This window comes from Epinephelus lanceolatus, chromosome 3, assembly GCF_041903045.1.
Source record: "Epinephelus lanceolatus isolate andai-2023 chromosome 3, ASM4190304v1, whole genome shotgun sequence".
Taxonomy (NCBI): Eukaryota; Metazoa; Chordata; class Actinopteri; order Perciformes; family Serranidae; genus Epinephelus; species Epinephelus lanceolatus.
Window position 1 is genome coordinate 8,748,752 of NC_135736.1, and position 18,493 is coordinate 8,767,244.

At 37.9% G+C, this 18,493-nt stretch overlaps 1 protein-coding gene across 1 annotated transcript; it reads left to right on the forward strand.

The window, feature by feature from the left end:
* The first annotated feature begins 3,701 nt into the window (after positions 1-3,701).
* Positions 3,702-12,866, forward strand: LOC117249113 (uncharacterized). The gene is made up of 7 exons (XM_033614506.2): positions 3,702-6,539; positions 7,349-7,420; positions 7,604-7,660; positions 8,113-8,196; positions 8,900-8,974; positions 9,561-9,638; positions 11,318-12,866. Exons 1-7 carry the CDS (start codon positions 4,820-4,822, stop codon positions 11,569-11,571), a joined length of 2,340 nt encoding a protein of 779 aa, XP_033470397.2. The 5' UTR covers positions 3,702-4,819; the 3' UTR covers positions 11,572-12,866.
* The last annotated feature ends 5,627 nt before the right edge of the window (positions 12,867-18,493 follow it).

Sequence of the window (18,493 nt, forward strand, 5' to 3'; positions counted from 1 at the left end):
TACATGATAGTATCATAACTAATGTGAATATAATGACAATATGGGTAAAAGCAAGCACTGAAACGAAAGGAGAACAGTCTGGTAAGTTGATAAATTTACATCAGTTTAATGTATTTCAGTCTTTCAAACCAGGAAATGACACCATCTCTGCAAAATCCAAGATGATATATAGTGTCATATCTCAGTAACGATGTAATATTGACATATTGTCCATTTACTGTACTATTGTACATTTACTGTACTTAGGTTTTGAGGTACTTAAACTTTAGGATTTAATTTTCTGATACTTTATATTCCACTCTACTACATTTCGGAGGCAAATATTGTACTTTCAAATCCCCTACATTTGTTTGACTGCTTTAGTTGCTCTGGATATCCCAAATGATTATACAATATGTCATCAACAAGTGAACTTTGCTATTTTTTAATTTACTTAATTTATCCCTGAGGAGGAATTCAGCAGTTTATAACTGGTCTTTGCCACATAAAACACCAAAAAAATATGAATGCATTATTGATCAATACAATGTAAAATGATTAATATAATATTTAAACAGAATACAAACAGGGTTTATTCTGAAAGGGGCTCAGTAATTTACTTTTGATACTTTAATACTATTTTTTGCCTCAGTAAAACTTTTAATGCAGAAATTTTACTTGTATTAAAGTATTTAAACATTGTACAGTCACTACTGATGCAACTTTGTGCAGATAAATGTGATTCTTCATTTTTATTTTAAGTTTGCAGCCTGTACAGAGGCCTGAGAGTCAGAGCTGAGAAGTGCTGATATTGTGTGGCACTCTGCAGCCTGTTGCTTAGCCTTAATTGATGGCCCATCAAGGGGAGGGGCCACACCCCCCCCACACTCACACACCTAGGCTGCTCGTGCCTGTGAACCTGTGAGCAGGGCAAACTGTCCATCCCCCACCTCAGCAGCCCTGCATGTGCTCGCTGAGGCAGCGTGAGGAGCATGGAAGGAGTTTGGAGAGACTCAAGAGGAGACTACAGCAATTAAGACTATATCACGACCGCAACTGCAGAGGAGGTTTTTCTCAAAGAATTTGTCAGCAAGTAAGTGTTAAAACATTTTTGATTTTAGCTTGTACATGTCAACTTATGCTAACGGTATTATGTTTTCCTGCACTTTAGAAACATGTCACGATTCAAACTTTATAAAATGCAAGTGGAAGTGGCAAGTTATGCTAAATTTTAAGCTGGAGAAGTAATTTAATGTTATTTTGTTTTTGTATGTGACCATAAATCTGACTATATGAGTTCCTAGCAAGTCAGTTAACTGTGACCATTGTATTTGTTTAGTTAACCCTTTAGATTCACTGACAAATGAAATGATCAAATGTTAGATTTAACCTTAATTTAAAGCAACCTCTCAAAGTATTTTCATACCTAGTTTATGACATTTTTTCTCAGTATGATGAAATACATGTAGGTGCCTGTGATTAATGTAGGGTGTAGTGTCTTTCAGTGTTTCGTGTCTTTTAGAAATTTAGAGACATTCCATGACTGTGGATGAATGCCATTTTAAGAGACAAACTGCGGATGTAGACTTTAGCTGGTTAGTTGCACTTGAGATGTAAGCTGAAATCAGCTCTTACACCTTATGTGAATAATAATAATCAGCTCTGTTTAACCTGATTCAGTATCTTTCCTTTTGTTTCACTCACTCTCACCATGTGACTGTCAGTTTAGTTAACACAGTAGACAGTATATGTTGGTGTGAACTTACATCCTGTAACACAGAACATTGATCATTGAACAAAATGTGATTTGAACTTTTAGACCTGAACTAAAAGAAACTGTGATCTTGGGATATAACAACATGCTGTTTCTGAAATTAGGTTAAGTACATTTCACAATAAGCCTGCATTGGTTTCACATGGAAAATGAGTAATCTACAAATCGTCAGTGATCACTTTATTAGGTACATGTGTACAATCTTATACATTACAAGACAACTGTATTGACAAAGTGCAGGCATGTGCAGAGGGGCTGGCTAAGGGTACCTGAGCCCCTGCCCCTTTGCTCCTGATGCCTAAAGTGTGTGTTTGCCAAGGCAACTATATTTTCACTGTCACAAAGGCTGGGCAATATATCAGCTTTTAAAGATACCGTGTATCAGTGTATTCTATAATGAAGTAAAGGACAATAACTTTTTATATTGTTTATTTACCAGTTGCTCAACATAATTTCAAGTAAGGCCTGCAAGTGTGCCTCTCCTCTCATGCCACGCAGCTCCGCCCCACTCACCACATAGTTCTCCAGCAACACTGAGGGAGATACAGCACCACTGCTCTGTTTCAATTAGTCTGTTAATTTGTCTTCAGTCAGACATAGGCCTGAGTGTTGCACAGTCAATAAGATGAAGCAATGCAGGTTAAAATCATTCTTAACACCTTGAAGTATACTGTAGTCCAGAACAAAAAGACTTTTAAATAATACCTTGCTTATCAACGAACAAATATTTACATCTACCCATTTTTGACTCAGGCTACAGAAACTGAAATGATGGCAGAGCTGTGTGTGGGTAATAAAGTGGCTACTGACTGCATGGGAAATTAGGAATTTGTAATTTATAATATAATATAATTTATTTTAATTACACAGACCAAATTCAATGAATGAAAGCATGCAGATTAGAGTGTGTAGATTGTATGTATTCATGATGACAAGGTTCGTTTTTTTTTTTAGTCATCTATATATGAGTGCCTTTTTAACAATGCAGTATTGACCAGTTCTTGCCTCGTTTGATGTACGAAGAGACAAATGTGCAGAAAGATAGCAATGTATAATTGTGTTGTACAACTTAGTAGAAGTTACTAGTTTGATTCTAATTATTTTGTTGAAACTGTTTCAGACAATAACATTTAAATAATATCTCTTCACTTTGTTGTTAGGTCCTGATTCTGACACAATGACTGGGAGGCCAACACAAGTAAGTACCTATACAAAATCTTTACACTGTACTTATTCAGACTCAGTAGAGTGGTGAAAGGATCGTGTTATTTCAGTACGCCAGCCTGGATATTAGCTTCTCCCTCATCAAAAAGCCTATATGGGATTTTTCAATTTGATTTTGGATTATTACTGAAAATAAACTGTTTCTTGATACCTACATGTTTGGTTCAGCATAGCAATCTTCACAGATAAGCACCACTTTATGATTTTTGAAGTGTAAATTACATTGTTAGCAGTAAAAAGCTAATGTTAAGCCAACCATGTACAACCAACATAGTCTTGGTAAGACACACATTAGCAGCCACCATTTTAAAGGTACTTACATTGTTTGTTTGTTTTTAGTTCAAATGTGTCTTTTATAATGTGTTTTATGTCACAGAACAAAATGTGTAAATATTAAATTTGAGACAAGAAACCCAAAAATGCTGAATGACTTCAGGGTTATGGAACTTGTTCATTAACCACTCTTTATTACACGGTTCTATTAAATGCTGTATTCTGATTGGTCAGTCGTGGCATTCAGTGGTCTGATATTACTGTGTAATGACCACTCCTAGTAGCAATGGTCATTACACAGTTGCGAAGAGGGGTTTGGAGCTTTCCTTTTGAAACTGCCATAGAAAACAACAAAACAGCAGCCACAAACTCAAACACTGTGCATATATCAGTTTAGAAACTTTTGAAACTGCCAGTATGCCATCGCTGAATATTGCACAGAACCTCACAATATAGATGAGTCAAGACAAATTGTAACAACTCAGTCCAAGATTTTCAGAGTGAGACTCCTCTTTTAACAAGTTTGTGTTTCTGGTTAAAAAAATAATTTAATGTAATATACAGGTCTCTCTGTGGGAAAGGTTTCTGTAATAACGTCTGTTAACCCCAGAAAACCCCAGCATATCAAAAACAGTTCTAGTAGACATAACTAAATCAATCTAAAGTAGTACAATGCAGCCATGTCACAGCTGCCAGCTGAGGAGATCTACTGACATGATTCAAAACTTTTGTTATGTATAGTTAACCACTGATACATGTATATACAGGCCTGAGGTTTGCAAACTACCATACTTACATTTTACAGGTTAAAAACAAAACAAAACAACACACAATTACATGTGACCTGTCAGTAGTATGCTGCTTTATCTACTCTCATTTCAAAACGTGGTAAGGATTGATTATTCAGGCTCTCTGTCAGGCAGGAAGCCTTTTACAGTTACAGTGCAGGTGAAATGGAGAAAACGTGTGTGGCATAGAATTGCTGAAATACGAGTGGACTCTATTTGCAGAGTTCTTAGTCAAGATTACATTCAGTTTACTTCACCAGGATAATTCAGGTAAACACGTATTTACAAAAGACACTTAAAAAGTAAATACATGTTAAAGTTTTGGTTTTATAAACATTACTATCACTCTTACCGTTGCCATGCTCATGCAATATTTAATTATCAAAAAGTGACACCTTTCTAATCTAGTATTAGTGAGTAAAATTGTTTAACTGCAAGACCTAGAATTGATGTATTAATTGTATGTGACTACATTTTCTCTGACATATATGCTTTGTGCTTACAGTTGGACAGTATCCATGAGGAGTCGGACGGTGAATTTCCCAGCCTTACAGGACCAGACCCAGACTACAATCCAGCTCAGAGTGAATTATCATCTAGTGATGTGGATGTGATAAACCTGGATAAACCTTCATTATTTAAGGAATTATTTAGTGATGAAGCTGTTGAAGGTCCAGATACAGATTCAGGAGAAGACAAAGATCAACAAACAGACAAGTGCAATATTAAAAAGCACAAAACCCCCAGAAATTATGTGAAAAGAAATAAGAAAAAAGTAAAGATGAACAAAGATGAAGTGAAAACTGTGACCATAAAAACCTGCACAAAAAGGCAGAATGGCAAACAATCATGGGACAAAAAGCACTACTGTCTTTACTGTGGACAGCCACACTCAAAGATAGCGAGACATTTGAAGAGTAAGCATATGGAGATCGAAGATGTAGCATATGCCTTCAGTTTTCCAGTAGGGTCAAAATACAGGAAAGCACTGCTGGATCTACTGTGCAGTAAAGGGGATTTCAATCACACTGCCGAAGTCCTGGAACAATGCAGGGAACAACTCGTGATGTGTAAGCAGCCCTCTCATAAGGCCTTGGTTGAGGATTATTTGCCTTGCACATATTGTTATGGGATGTTTGCCAGAAAGGAGTTGCGGAAACATCAGTTCTCATGCGGAAGCAAAAAATCTTGTATGACAAATGGAAGGAGAAAAGTACAAAGTCATGCTGCACGCTTGCCTCCAATTGCTGCTTCCTCCGATAAATGTCAGAAGATTATTGATAATATGCGACAAGATGATGTATCCTTTCACATCAGGACAGACTCTTTGATTTGCAGGTACGGTGAAGCACTGCGTGCAAACCATGTGCGTGTGAAGTCAAGACACCAGTACGTTGCACAGAGAATGAGGGAGCTTGGCCAATTTATGTTGGTTGCTAAAGACATGGATAAGACTGTAAAGGGTCTGGAAGACTTGTGTGCACCATCAAGGTTTCAGTTTGTTGTCAGTGTGGCAAAGAAGGTTGCAGAGTGTAGTCCAGGCAAAAATGAGTATGGAAAACCTCCCACTGCTGTCCAAATTAGATTCTGTCTCAAAGGAGCGGTGAAGGTCCTGATTAGACAAACACTCATGAATGATGATGACCTGGCAGAGAGGAAGGCCAAACAATTTCTGGAACTTTTGGACAAAAACTGGAAGAACCATGTTTCTGTCAGTGCTCATCAAACAATACAAGAAAAGAGATGGTACAAGCAAGATGACATCCCCCTGACAAAAAATGTGACGACTCTGAGGGATCATCTGAGGATGGTGGAAGATAAAGCAAAGGAGGAACTGACAAAGGAGCTCAGTTTAACCGCCTACAAGATGTTGAATGAGACGGTTCTGGCACAGGTCATTATCTTCAACAAGCTGCGTGAAGGGGAATCATCACACTTGACTCTTGACACCTACGAAACAGCAAGCACAAATCCCATAAACAAGGACATATATGAAACCTTGTCTCCTCTAGAGAAAGAGCTCAGCAAGCTTCTAACTCACTTAGAAGTCCAAGGAAAAAGAGGCAGGAAGGTACCTGTTTTCTTGACACAGAGAATGAAGGAGTCAATTGACTTGTTGATTAACAGAAGAGATGAAGCTGGCATACCTGCTGAAAACCCTTATCTCTTTGCAAGACCTGGTACAATGACAAACATACGTGGCTGTGACTGTCTGCAAAAATATGCAGAGGAAAGCAAAGCAGAAAACCCTGAGCTCCTGAGATCAGCTAAATTAAGAAAACAGGTGGCCACCCTATGCCAACTCCTGGATCTGAATGAAAAGGAGCTGGAACAAGTTGCAAGGCTTATGGGGCATGACATCAGAGTTCATCGCGACTTTTACCTACAGACGGACAAAGCATTTCAAATTGCTAAAATAAGCAAACTTCTGTTTGCAATGGAGCAAGGCACTGAGAGCTTAAACGGGAAGAACCTCAACACCACCAACCCTTCTGTTAATGGTATGTATGCACTACAACTGACAGTTTTGTCCTGCTGTTTACTGACATCACATACAGCATTCTCACAATACGCCACAAAATTTATAGCTGACGTAATCACATTAGCTATTAGAGGTCCTAACAACTAAGAAGTGTACATGTATTTACAAATCCAAGAGGAAGGCTAGTGTCTTTTAAATTTGTACAGTCTACACCAGCTGGACAATATAACTGTCATTTCTTAAAAACATTATCAGGCAACCCATAAAGATGAAAAGTCACTTCTTTTTATGAGAGGATGATATATAAATATTGACTAATACATTTTTGGCCAGAAAAAAACAAATAAAACAAAAAACAAAACTAAACAAGGAAATTAGAGAGGAAAGTCAATGCTTGCATGACCAAGGATTGTTTTGTGTATTTTTTTGTCTTGGAATTACATATTATATTAACACAGCAGTATTAGAACACCCTCATTTATTGAACAGTTGCCTTTGTACTTAAAAAATTTTTGGCTCTGCTTATAATCTTTCATAGGTGAAAGTCCCATATCAACTTATAACATTGGTCCACAGAGGAAAGGAATCCCAAGCAGAGAGGAAGTTGATAGTATGTGACTAAGGATGAATTAGATCAGCCTGATTATAAAGAGCTAACGGTTAAATATAAACACCTTAGTTGTTTCAGCACACTTGAGTTGGCTTTTACTGTAGAGTAGATTCTTCTGGGAGAGTCAGTACATCTGGGAAAAATAAATATCATCTAATCAACAACAGTCTTTGCACTTGAGGATTTGAGCACTAATATTTGACCTTTATCTTTTACAGTTGAAAATCCCATGTCACCTTCTGAGACTGTCCCACAAGAAGGAAAAAAAAGAGCCAGAGAGGTGGATGATGGTATGTTCTTTTTTTTTAAAGTTATTTTTAAGGATGTGCATTTTTAAAATTTCAAAAGGATCTTTTTCAATCTTTGTAAACTCCACACTATCATATACAGATACAGTCACATGCTTTCGGTATCATTTCCTAAACTCCACAGTATGATGTGTCACATATGTCATTCTTTGCTCTTGTTTTTAGATGGATGTCTTGACCTGTTCTCCCCCAGAAAGAAATTAGACCCCTGCAATGAGGATGGTACGTTTATGGCTGTTGTATTATACTCTTGTCTTCTGACCAAAAGGAGCCTGCTGGTTATTTTCAGTGGTGGAGCTCAGTGTAAAGGTATCAGTGTTAACTGACAAGTAGCGCACTACTTTGCACCCATTGAGATGAGTAATCCATCATAGCAAATATTTAGGGCTCTTTTTTCTTTTAAATTGTTTCCTGATGACAAAGTGGTGAGATACAACTATTTAGTAATGTTTAAGGCACTGACATGCTGAGTTTAGAGTTAGTATCCAGTTGTCTTGGTATTCAGATGTGTTACTTTGATTTTAAATTGAGTAAAATGTCTCTGAGTACTTTGAAAAGCACTTTCTAAATAAACTATGTTGGGTTTTTCATTGTCAGCACTTTAGAACACACAGAACCCTTTCTGTTATCTAATGTTTCATTAAGTGACAGGAACTAATATTTGTCTGTTGCAGATCAGAGCCCAGGAATAAGCCTTAGTCAGAGGCTTCCACCGAGGATGAGAAGAAGAAAACGGAAAAAGGCAGAAAAACAAATAGGTAAGTTCTGTCAATTCTTCTTCAAACTCACCATTATGTACTTTCTACGGCCCTTTGCCAACTGTGCATGGGATTTATTATGTTAACTTCATTAGAAGTCAGGAAGTGTGTTAAACACTATGTCAGACAGTGTGCATTCCAGTGTCAACTGAACTGCATTTTCACTCAAACCAGTCAAAGCATGCATTCCTACATCATTTAATTTCTCCTAATACATGCACAAGTCAACAAACACTTAATTTTTTTAAGCTAAGGCTGGATAGTACGGCCTTAAAGTTATATCAAGGTATTTTTTGGCCATATCATGATACATGCTACATATATATCACATACAATATACCATATCATGATACTCACTGTATACATACATAAAAACCAAATCCCTCAATATTGACACTGCAGCAATATTGTAGGGATGACTGTTTATACAAAATATTAACAACATTAATGAGATGTTTGATCAGTAATCATCAGTAATGTGGATTAAATGACTGAAGTAGATGAAGACACAGTCTCATTGATTAGACAATTGATTAAGAGAAAAAACATAATTTTACTGTAATGAAGCATACCTAACTATGTGGCCTCCACTTTGGGAACCACTGTTCTTTTGTATTAATAATCATGGCAGATACACTTCCATGCTTTCATCATGTCTTCCTTTCCAATGCAATAATACACCCTGCTTGCTCTTATTTTTCAGATGAAGGTTCTGACCTCTTCTGCCCTGAAAAGACAGTTCACCAGAGTAGTGAAGATGGGAGTTCAGATAGAGATGGTGAGTTATTTGGCTTTAATAATAAAAAGCTCATTGTACAGTGATAAATTAAAAATGTACAAAACTCCTGTTTTTTGTTTTAGGGCCCACCTGGTTGATTTTCCAACTTCCAACACATATTTCTAAAGATTTATCTTAGTACTGCTCACCATTTTGTCATTGTTCATTTGTTAATTAATTAAGCTGATGATGTGGCATGTTTTGATCAGAACCTACAACAGACTTGACAGTCAGTGTCAGTGTAGTAAAACCAGAGATTACTCTGTCTGCATACAGAAATCAGAAAGATGATAGTGAGAACAAAGTGAATCAGCTTCATGGGAGGTCACAATATCATCACAGTTCATCTTTAGTGGCTTGATTAATCCTTGGTCATGCATGCCAGCATCAGAACTTTTTTGCAATTTTCAATGTTCAAGAACACTAGATCTTAAAATTTTGTCTGTTGAAATGAAAGAATAAGCAGTGAACAATGAGGTCTTGTTTATGAGGTTTTAACGTTGGCCTTTGAACACAGTTGTATTGTTAATATTCATTAGAGTTAAGGTTTTATGAACAGGTACTAATGTTTTTTTTATTGTTGCAGATCAGAGGTCAGGAAAAAACCTGGTTACACAGAAGAAAAATAAAAAGAAAAGAGAAAAACAGATGGTGAAAGGAAAAGGTAATTTCTTATTAACTGGGCAAACTTCTCTGTTGTTAAGACAGATTTACATTAGTGGGACTGTATGAGATCATTGCAGGGTTGAGGAGAAAAGTAGGCTCTATTCTTAATATCTTAATATTAATATTTGTGCTGTCACCCAGCATAACATCCTCACTCCCAGTCAGTCAAGACCCCCACCTTCACCCCCAACTCCCAGCTGTGCTTGCGTGCGCTTTCTCTCTCTCTCATGCAAATAGCGGTTTGAGGCACTGCGGCCCATGCTTTAATACAACTTCTATGAGGCAGAACCTCTGGTCATGAAAACTCAACTGCACCATGAAAAGATTTGAAAAGCATCTACCAGGTAAACTTGTGGACTTCAGTAACAATAATGCAGAGTTGATGTGTTACTTTACAATCCATTCCTCTTCAGACGTATGTCTTTACAGTATATCACTCGGGCTGCGTCTGTTTTATTTAGCAGCCACAACACTGTTCTTTGACTTTGTGCCCAACAAAACTACAAGTCCCGTTATTTAATTCTCACATTTGGTTTGATAATTGCCAATGTGCAGCGGCGTTTATGAACTGCGGCTGGAGAAGATAACCGTGTTGTGTTCAAACATGCGGCCATATGCATGTGCATGGAATAAAATTCATGTTCTCCTGCAGCAACCTGTGTGTGGACCAGACCAGACAAAATATAGCCTACTGTAAGCGTGATGGTGACCCTCACAGAGAAACAGAATTTAAACAAGACAATGGCTACGTTTGTATGTGCAACCATATTCAGATTAAGGTCCATAATGTGGTGAAGGCAATATCCCAAATAAGATGTTTGCATGTGCCGCAGTTATGGGAATATTCCTGTTTACATGTTTATCACTATATTCTAAATAAACTAGTGACACACACTAGTAGTGTTAGAAGCATCATGACCAGAATTGGGCAAGTTAGTAGAAATTAGCAATTAGTTACTTAAAAAAAGTAATTGATTTACTTTAACAATTACTACATATAAACGTTACTCTGAAAAGTAACCATCATGTTACCTTTTACAGCTATTTTATTTGAGTGTGCCTAAATTTCTTTTTCTTGACGTTACATTTGAACACACTATATAGATGTTTCTATTTACCTTTGCCAGATAGGCATTTTGCAGAGGCAACCTTGAAAACACCATAATATAAACGTATGTAACCTCCGTCAGTTAGCTAATAAGCTCTTATTCTGCCAATTTCAATATGGATTTCAACATCAAATTACTATTTGTAACTAGCGGGACTTGCTACAAAGTTTGGATGCGCTTCCCACAGTGGATGGATGAGTAAGAAACTGTCATGCCCCTGGACCACCTTTGGGGGGGTCAAACATCCACCCACCAACTGCTGTTGAAAACTGTACCAACACATTGTGGGCTAGGTTTATCTGTGTATTTATTTTATTTGTTGAGGAGACACTCATGCAGTCACACAGCAACTGATAAAGTGCGAAAGAAAACTGGTGCTGCCAGTTGCACCTTAGATTTAATGATTGTGAAAAAAAACAATAACAAAAAAAGCAGATGACATTTTTTTTTCGCTCTACTCCCTCTCTCCATGACAGTTTGCTAGCTGTGCATGCAAGTTAAGAAATCTGTATAGTGGTTTATTTATTGAACATTACAAAATCTTCTTTGCCTTCTTTATCATTTGTAGAGCCACTCCAAGCTACAGTGAGGAGACCATGGAGTGAAGCAGAAAGGATGGCAGTGGAAAAGCACCTGGGAAACTTTTTGGCAGAGCGAAGAGTTCCTTGGAAGAGGGACTGTCTGCGGGCTATACAAGCTGACAAGGCCCTGAGTGAAAGGTCATGGAAAAGTGTCAAAAACTATGTGTGCAACAAAATTGTAACTTTAACTCTGAAAAAGCTGAAGTATGAAGGACTGGGGATGCACCATTTCGATCCATAGAGTTGATCTATAGAGATGCACCGACTAACCAGCCAGTGACCTGATTCTAACAGTTTTAAGCATTACCTGGAATGACCGCAAAGGTGCTGGGCAGTGTATCATTTTTTCAATTAAAGTTGACAAAGTTGACGACATGTTACACCGTGACCTGTTGCACCAGGTTTCATTAAGGAAAGCAATATTGTAGGCGAGAGCTGTGAATTCTGTCACGGAGGTTCTGTCATTGAACTGGAAATGTCAACTTCTTTACTGTGGATCTGACACTCAGTTTTGTTTTTGCCTTTCACAATAAGAGACTCAATGCTTATTAAGCCGGAACAAAAATTCACTTTAAACATTTCGTGAATGAGACAAGTTACTAAAACGTATTTTCAAATGGAAGGTATTTGTACAAAAAAGGGCTCTGGCCAGTACCTGAGTACTTTATTATAAAACTTGAGAGAAGGTCCTGTACATTGATGCATTATGGGAAAAATAGGCTATTGTAATAGTCAATTTGTTATCATGAGTGTGAGAATTTGTTTAAAAATGAAGAATTAAAGATTACAAATGCTGCCCATTAGAGTTTTTAGAAAGAAAATCAATGTGGGCTCAAAATTGGAACTGGCAGGTCAGACTTGTGAAAAATATCAGCCCTAAAAATCGGTGCAATCGGTCCATCTCTCATGATCTGTTCACCTTGGTTTTGTGTATTCTCTCGGTATCTGATGGTTCACAGTTTCAGCAACTTTATTTTATATAGGTCCATCTCTGCTGATCTGTTCACTTCAGTTTCATGTTATGTGTGGAGCTTCAGTATTCTTGACCCTCAGTGTCAGCAGTTTTGTTTCATATTGCATTTGCACATAATGTTCACAGAGAAGTTTGATTCCCCTTTATGTGGAATGTTTAAATAAACAGGTGAAGTTTAGTATTTGTTGTGTCTCAGTTTTCTCAGTTCTCAATTCACCTCACCTGAGAACTCTCATGACCTCACCTGAGAACTCTGACCTCACCTGAGGACTCTTATGACGTCACCTGACCGCCTGCAGCAGGTCTGACCTCTGAACTCTCCTGTCTTTATACAGTGATAATGTCATCACTGAATGTTTCTTAAATTATTAAAATACTCTAAGAGAAAATGTGTTGTTGTGATGTTAAGTCACTAGGAGGCACTGAGTTCAGCTGTATTATTATTTATTATTACAGTATTTGTCAACAGTAAAACACAAAAAGGGAGCAAAGACTTACTACAAACTATAAACAGAAATGGTCTGACCAGAAATGGACCCAACAGCGCCCCCATGAAAAAGTCCTCACTAAGATAGTACAAAAGTTTTTCACAAGGTATTTTTCCTTTTTTTGTTTTAAAAATCTGAGGTGGAGACTGGAGTTAGGGGGCCACCTAGTGTTGAAGTGTAAGATCAGTTTGTCTCTAAGTATAGCAGAAAGGGTGGTCCTCACTCCCAATGGGAACTGTCCCGGTCCTCACTTTAATGCCTGTACAGGAATGTGTGTGCGTGTGTGTGTGTGCGTGCGTGCGTGTGCGTGTTGGGTGGGGGCTCTATGAATCGTCTCCCCACCCTGCAGGGAGTTGTGCTTCCTCTCCAGGGTTCAGAAATAACCAACAGACAGCTTTATTGTTCAAGAAAACCTGCCTGCTATCTCTGCCTGTCGCTCACACACATACACATACATACACACACACACACACAAAGACCCCCCTCTCTTTTTACAGATCGGAGTAACTGACAAGTAGAGTCTTGGTTACACCCTTGCTCTGAGGAAGGGAGGAAGAAAGAAGGCAAGAGAAAGACAGAGAGAGCAGGGGGTAAAGGGAGGGGTTTTGTGGACACTCGATGTGCTGACAGGACAGCGGTAGTCACACCCAAACTGCGGCGCCTGACCTTCTACAACAAACAGAAACACCCTTACACACATACAATGACACACATGCACATGCATGCACACACACACACACACACACACACACACACACAAACTCTGTAACATCATCCTTCCCAGTTTTCCAGTGAGGACGTCTTTTCTCTGCTGGTCCATGTTAGCAGTTTGTGACTCAGCAGGACGACTACAATCTGCCTCTTTCATAATCTGGGCCTCTTTCATTCTGAGGTCACTGCTGGAGGCTCTGCAGCACACTGTGCTCTTATGTCTTATTACTACTCACTACATGAGGTACTTGTATTTCGCTTTATTCTAGTATTCTTCGAGTATTTTGATTTCATTCCACTTTATAGGCTACTGCTACTACGTTAGATATATATGGACATATGGTGACACTTTATAACACAGACCATGGTTTACACTGTAATTGTGTTTTATAAATTAGGTACAAATAAGATATTTACCAGTTACTATGGTGACTAAAATGTAGGTTAATTACATTTAAACATTTAAATTTAGTATTTAGTGGGGTGTGGACAGGTTTGTTTGCTTTTATCGCCAAGTCTGCAAAGTTTAAGTACCGAATAATCATAAAAAACCTACTGCAGAGTGCCACTCTATGGTAAAGCTTAGAAATTAATGCTCATTTAGACCTAATAATGTTGATTGGCTAATTTAGACTTAATGGGCTGTGTTACCTTCATATAACTACTTTGGTCAAAAATGGCTCTGATACTAAAGGTTGCCTTCCCCTCATCTAACTACACCCCACATGGTAGCATGTTGTAAGGTAACATAATTACTGGTACTTGATAGGTTCTCCAGTTTTCCAGTGCTGTACACCATCAGTAATGAGTACTTACAAAAATAGTTAAACCTTAAATACTTAAATGTGTTGTGTCTTTGTCCCCAAAAGTATTGGTTTAAATGTGTTAAAAGTGTTTCAAAGTGGTACTAGTGCTGTTGCAAAGACAACCATATCGTTTTCCATCTTCCTCAGAGTTTAACCAAGGTTTCCACAGTTACTTCAGTTGCTCCAACGTCCACCATTTCCCCTACTGGGTGTATTGCAAAAAACACACACTGATTCTCTTTGGCAAGTGGGGATGGTTACCAATAGGTACCGGGGGAAACAAAAGCGCCATCCTCTTCCTGCTTCAGTTTTGCAATGGGTGACACACTTCCTTTGTGCCATTAATCAACCCTTAATTCTTCTGGGAGATTACACCCAGTGGAGGAATGAATGGCACAGTGAAGCAAGGCTTCTACAAACCAGTCTAAATGCTGATGATGTCATTATATGGTATACATACCTATATTTACATCGCATTTTGCATTAACATCTATGTCATACTGATAAGTTAAAAGGAATAACATGTCTATTTCCACCTTAAGTGCTTCATTGGTACTTTATTCATCCATTCATCCATACGTCCGCATGTCCCATCTTGTGAATGTGATATCTCAAGAACACTTTGAGGAAATATTGAATGAACATCCACTTGCACTCAAGGGTAAACTGAGTAGATTTTGGTGGTCAAAAGTCACTGTGACCTCACTAAACATGTTTTTGGTTATAATGTAATAATTACGACAAAATTTCACACGTCTAGTAGAATAAAATGATGAAGTGATGACATCCAAAATTTTTTATACATACGACTTATGAAAAAGAAAAACACTCTACTCCACTTCCACTGCAGAGCAAGTTTGCACTGAACATATGTCATGTATGACACACAGGGCATCTGTTAGCTGGTCAATTCAATGTGACAACATAATGTTCTGCAAAAACACTTATCTGGCCATTAGATAACATCATATCTCAGGAACAGAAGGGGAGACATTTGGTCAGATACTGAATTGGTGACAATAATCTTGGGTGTCCACCTTGAAACTGTGCTGATTGTAGAGATCTCCTGTGCTGCCAGGGGCAAGATGTGTGTGAAGCATCCTACATGTGAGTCTGGACAGACATGAATGTAAACTTGACTGGTTGACAGAGGCATACAACTCTGAGGCGGTAATTCCAGTTTCTCATTAACATGGCTGCACACACAGAGGCCGTATATACAGTTGATTAGTGGTGATTCAAAGTCAGTCTTTTATGGCTGTTAAAGAAACAGATGATTAATTACATAAGATGTGATTTCAACTAAGCTGTATTGTATTATCGGGGGTTTGGCCCTATACTGGTCATATTTTTTATGACCTTTTATTTAATAAGTGTTACAGTAATCAGCTCAGATATCAGCAGCAGTCATAAATCAGTCTGTTAAAATGCCAGCTGCCTGCAGTAACCTCAAACCAACTCTTATCTTCACATCTAATTTATAACACTGTTTACCATCTCAAAAACTCACTGATTGTTTTACCTTCAAACCAACATGACATGAAATTACACCTGAGAATATGATAAGAAAAACTCTCCATCCTTACTTTTACACAATGCTTAATTGTGTTTATTTGTACGTCAGTTTGTCACTTTTATCGCTTCGAGCAGCCACATGATGCCTGGCAGGAGTGTTGTGTCTGATGATCATCCAAGAACAAAGAAGAAAGAGACAGAAGGGAGTGTGTTTTAATTTATGATAATTAAACTGTGATGTATCAGACAAGAAACACACATGCCCATGCACACAAACACACGGTGAGGTAAATTCAGTCAGTGGAATGTATGTATCAGTAACTAAACACAACATTATGCAACTGTGACATGTTAACTAGCAGTTAAGACATGTGGAGCTGCAATGTCTGGGTGGTATGTTGAAACACACACACACACACACACACACAGACGGTGATGTTGAAATGACAGCACAGGGTGAGATATGTGCAATTTCCTTGCCAAGATTTTGACGTTTCTCTGAAAAAGATCTGTTGTTTCTCGTTTTAATCAGTTTTTTCTTGCTGGCTGACACAACCCACACAGAGTGCAATGCAGAATAAACCCACCTGAACAGTCACTCAAAAAAAAAAAGCAACCTAGAAATCTTTATTTAGTTTTACTGCTGTCACATGCTCGTTCAACATGTGCAATGGCAGACTGACACAGTAGCAGATGCTGACTATATAGAAAAATAGTGTGCAATAAAGAATATTAATTAGAATCTGAGTTACAATAAAACTTTCAGAGAAATACAAAGGATACATTTTAAAAGGTAAAACATCTCTCATATGTCAAGTGTGTATCAGTTTGGTGTCTCAGCGAGTGATGCAATTTTGAAGTTGTAAAGAGTTGTAAAGAAACTATTCCTTTAACTTTTGTACATGCTTGAATGAAATATGCAAATAGACGGGTGATTTCTGAGAGCCTCAAACATTGTCTGTCAACAGTAATAGTTTACTTAAAATGCTCATGACAACACTGCAGGTAAACACAGACTTCTTATTCCAGGCTTTTACTTGTTATCAGTGTCAATTTTTCAAAAACTAAGACAGATAACAAAGACACCAAAACTGCAGCTGTTTCCTTTCCCATGGTTGTTGTAACTATGTTACGATGAAATGCATAATTTTCTGCACAGTAGAGGTTTTCCCCAAGATTGATAAGCTTGATCACAGGCTGAGTGCAGCCAAAACAAGCTTTCATCATCTTGAATTAAAAAAACTGCTGTTATCAAAACATACATTTATTCAGGTTAATGTTTAAAGATTTAACGGATGTCAAGTTAAAGGTACAGTGAGAGGAACAGGTCCAGTACAATCAGGAGCTGACTTTATGGCCTCCATCACCCTGAATTATCCGGGTGCTTCAGGTAAAGTAGCTGCTTATCAGGATTTAGTGCTTTATGAGCTGTCACTGACACCGTTCGACCTTTTGTACTGACCACTTCACTCTCATCTTAGTGCTAGATGTGCTGTTGCATGTCTTTAAACAGAGCATCATTAATGATTATATCCACCTGGATTGCTTTATACACCACATAAAGGATGAAGTAGGTATTTACTGGTATTTAAAGGTGGGCTGATAGAAACACCCTGCTAGTTGGTCCACCACTTTGGTCCACATTAAAATATCTGAACAGCTACAGGATGAATTACCATGATTAATTATACTAACTTGTGTGATCCCCTGAGTTTTTTTTTTATTTAACACCAACCATGAGGTACACGTTGGTGCTTTTGAGTAAAATAACTGTATTGTACAGAAATGGACTGTTCATATGGTTTGATGTGACATTTGGTACAATCATTCATGTCAATCAATCAATCAATCAATCACTCAATCAATCAATCAATCAATTTTATTTATAAAGCCCAATATCACAAATCACAATTTGCCTCACAGGGCTTTACAGCATACAACATCCCTCTGTCCTTTGGACCCTCACAGCAGATAAGGAAAAACTCCCATGTGTCCCTCAAGATGAATTGTGATCACTTGATGATTCCTCAGAGACCCCCTCCAATGAAAATCAAGTTTTTAATCTTGTTAACATGTCCATATAGTGTTTTTATATGCTGCAAGACATATAATGAGTGAAATAAGCAATCAATGCAGTGGCACATACACGTCTAATACATTTTTACCAAAGATGGTTTCTGTAATTTAAGGTAGTTTTTAATCATGCTTGTGTGTTCAAGTGCTCGTTTTGTAATTAGTTTAGTTTAATAAATTATGTATTGCTATAAAATGGGGCTTTTACAACATGAATGACAACTGTGTGAGCCAATCAGTGGGCTCGCATTCAGCAGCGCCACTCACGATTGGTCAGAGGGGTGTATAGGCAGGACACTTGATACCATGGAAGTCACTACTGTGCAGACTGATTTTTTTTTTTTTTTCCTACTATGGCGAAGGCATGGCTCACCCTACTCTCCCTCTGATTGGCTAGTAGTCATTGCCTTTTTTGTCTCGATTGGTTAGGTTTAGGCATGAGGAATGAGATTGGTTAGTGTTAGTGTAAGAATGTCAGGGTAAGTCAATCGGAGGCAGACTAAGACAGAGTAGGGTGGGTCTTGCCTTCGCCATCCTAGGAAAAAACAAAACATGCGTGCAGACTCTGGCTCTGAATGACGTCACTGGAGCAAGATG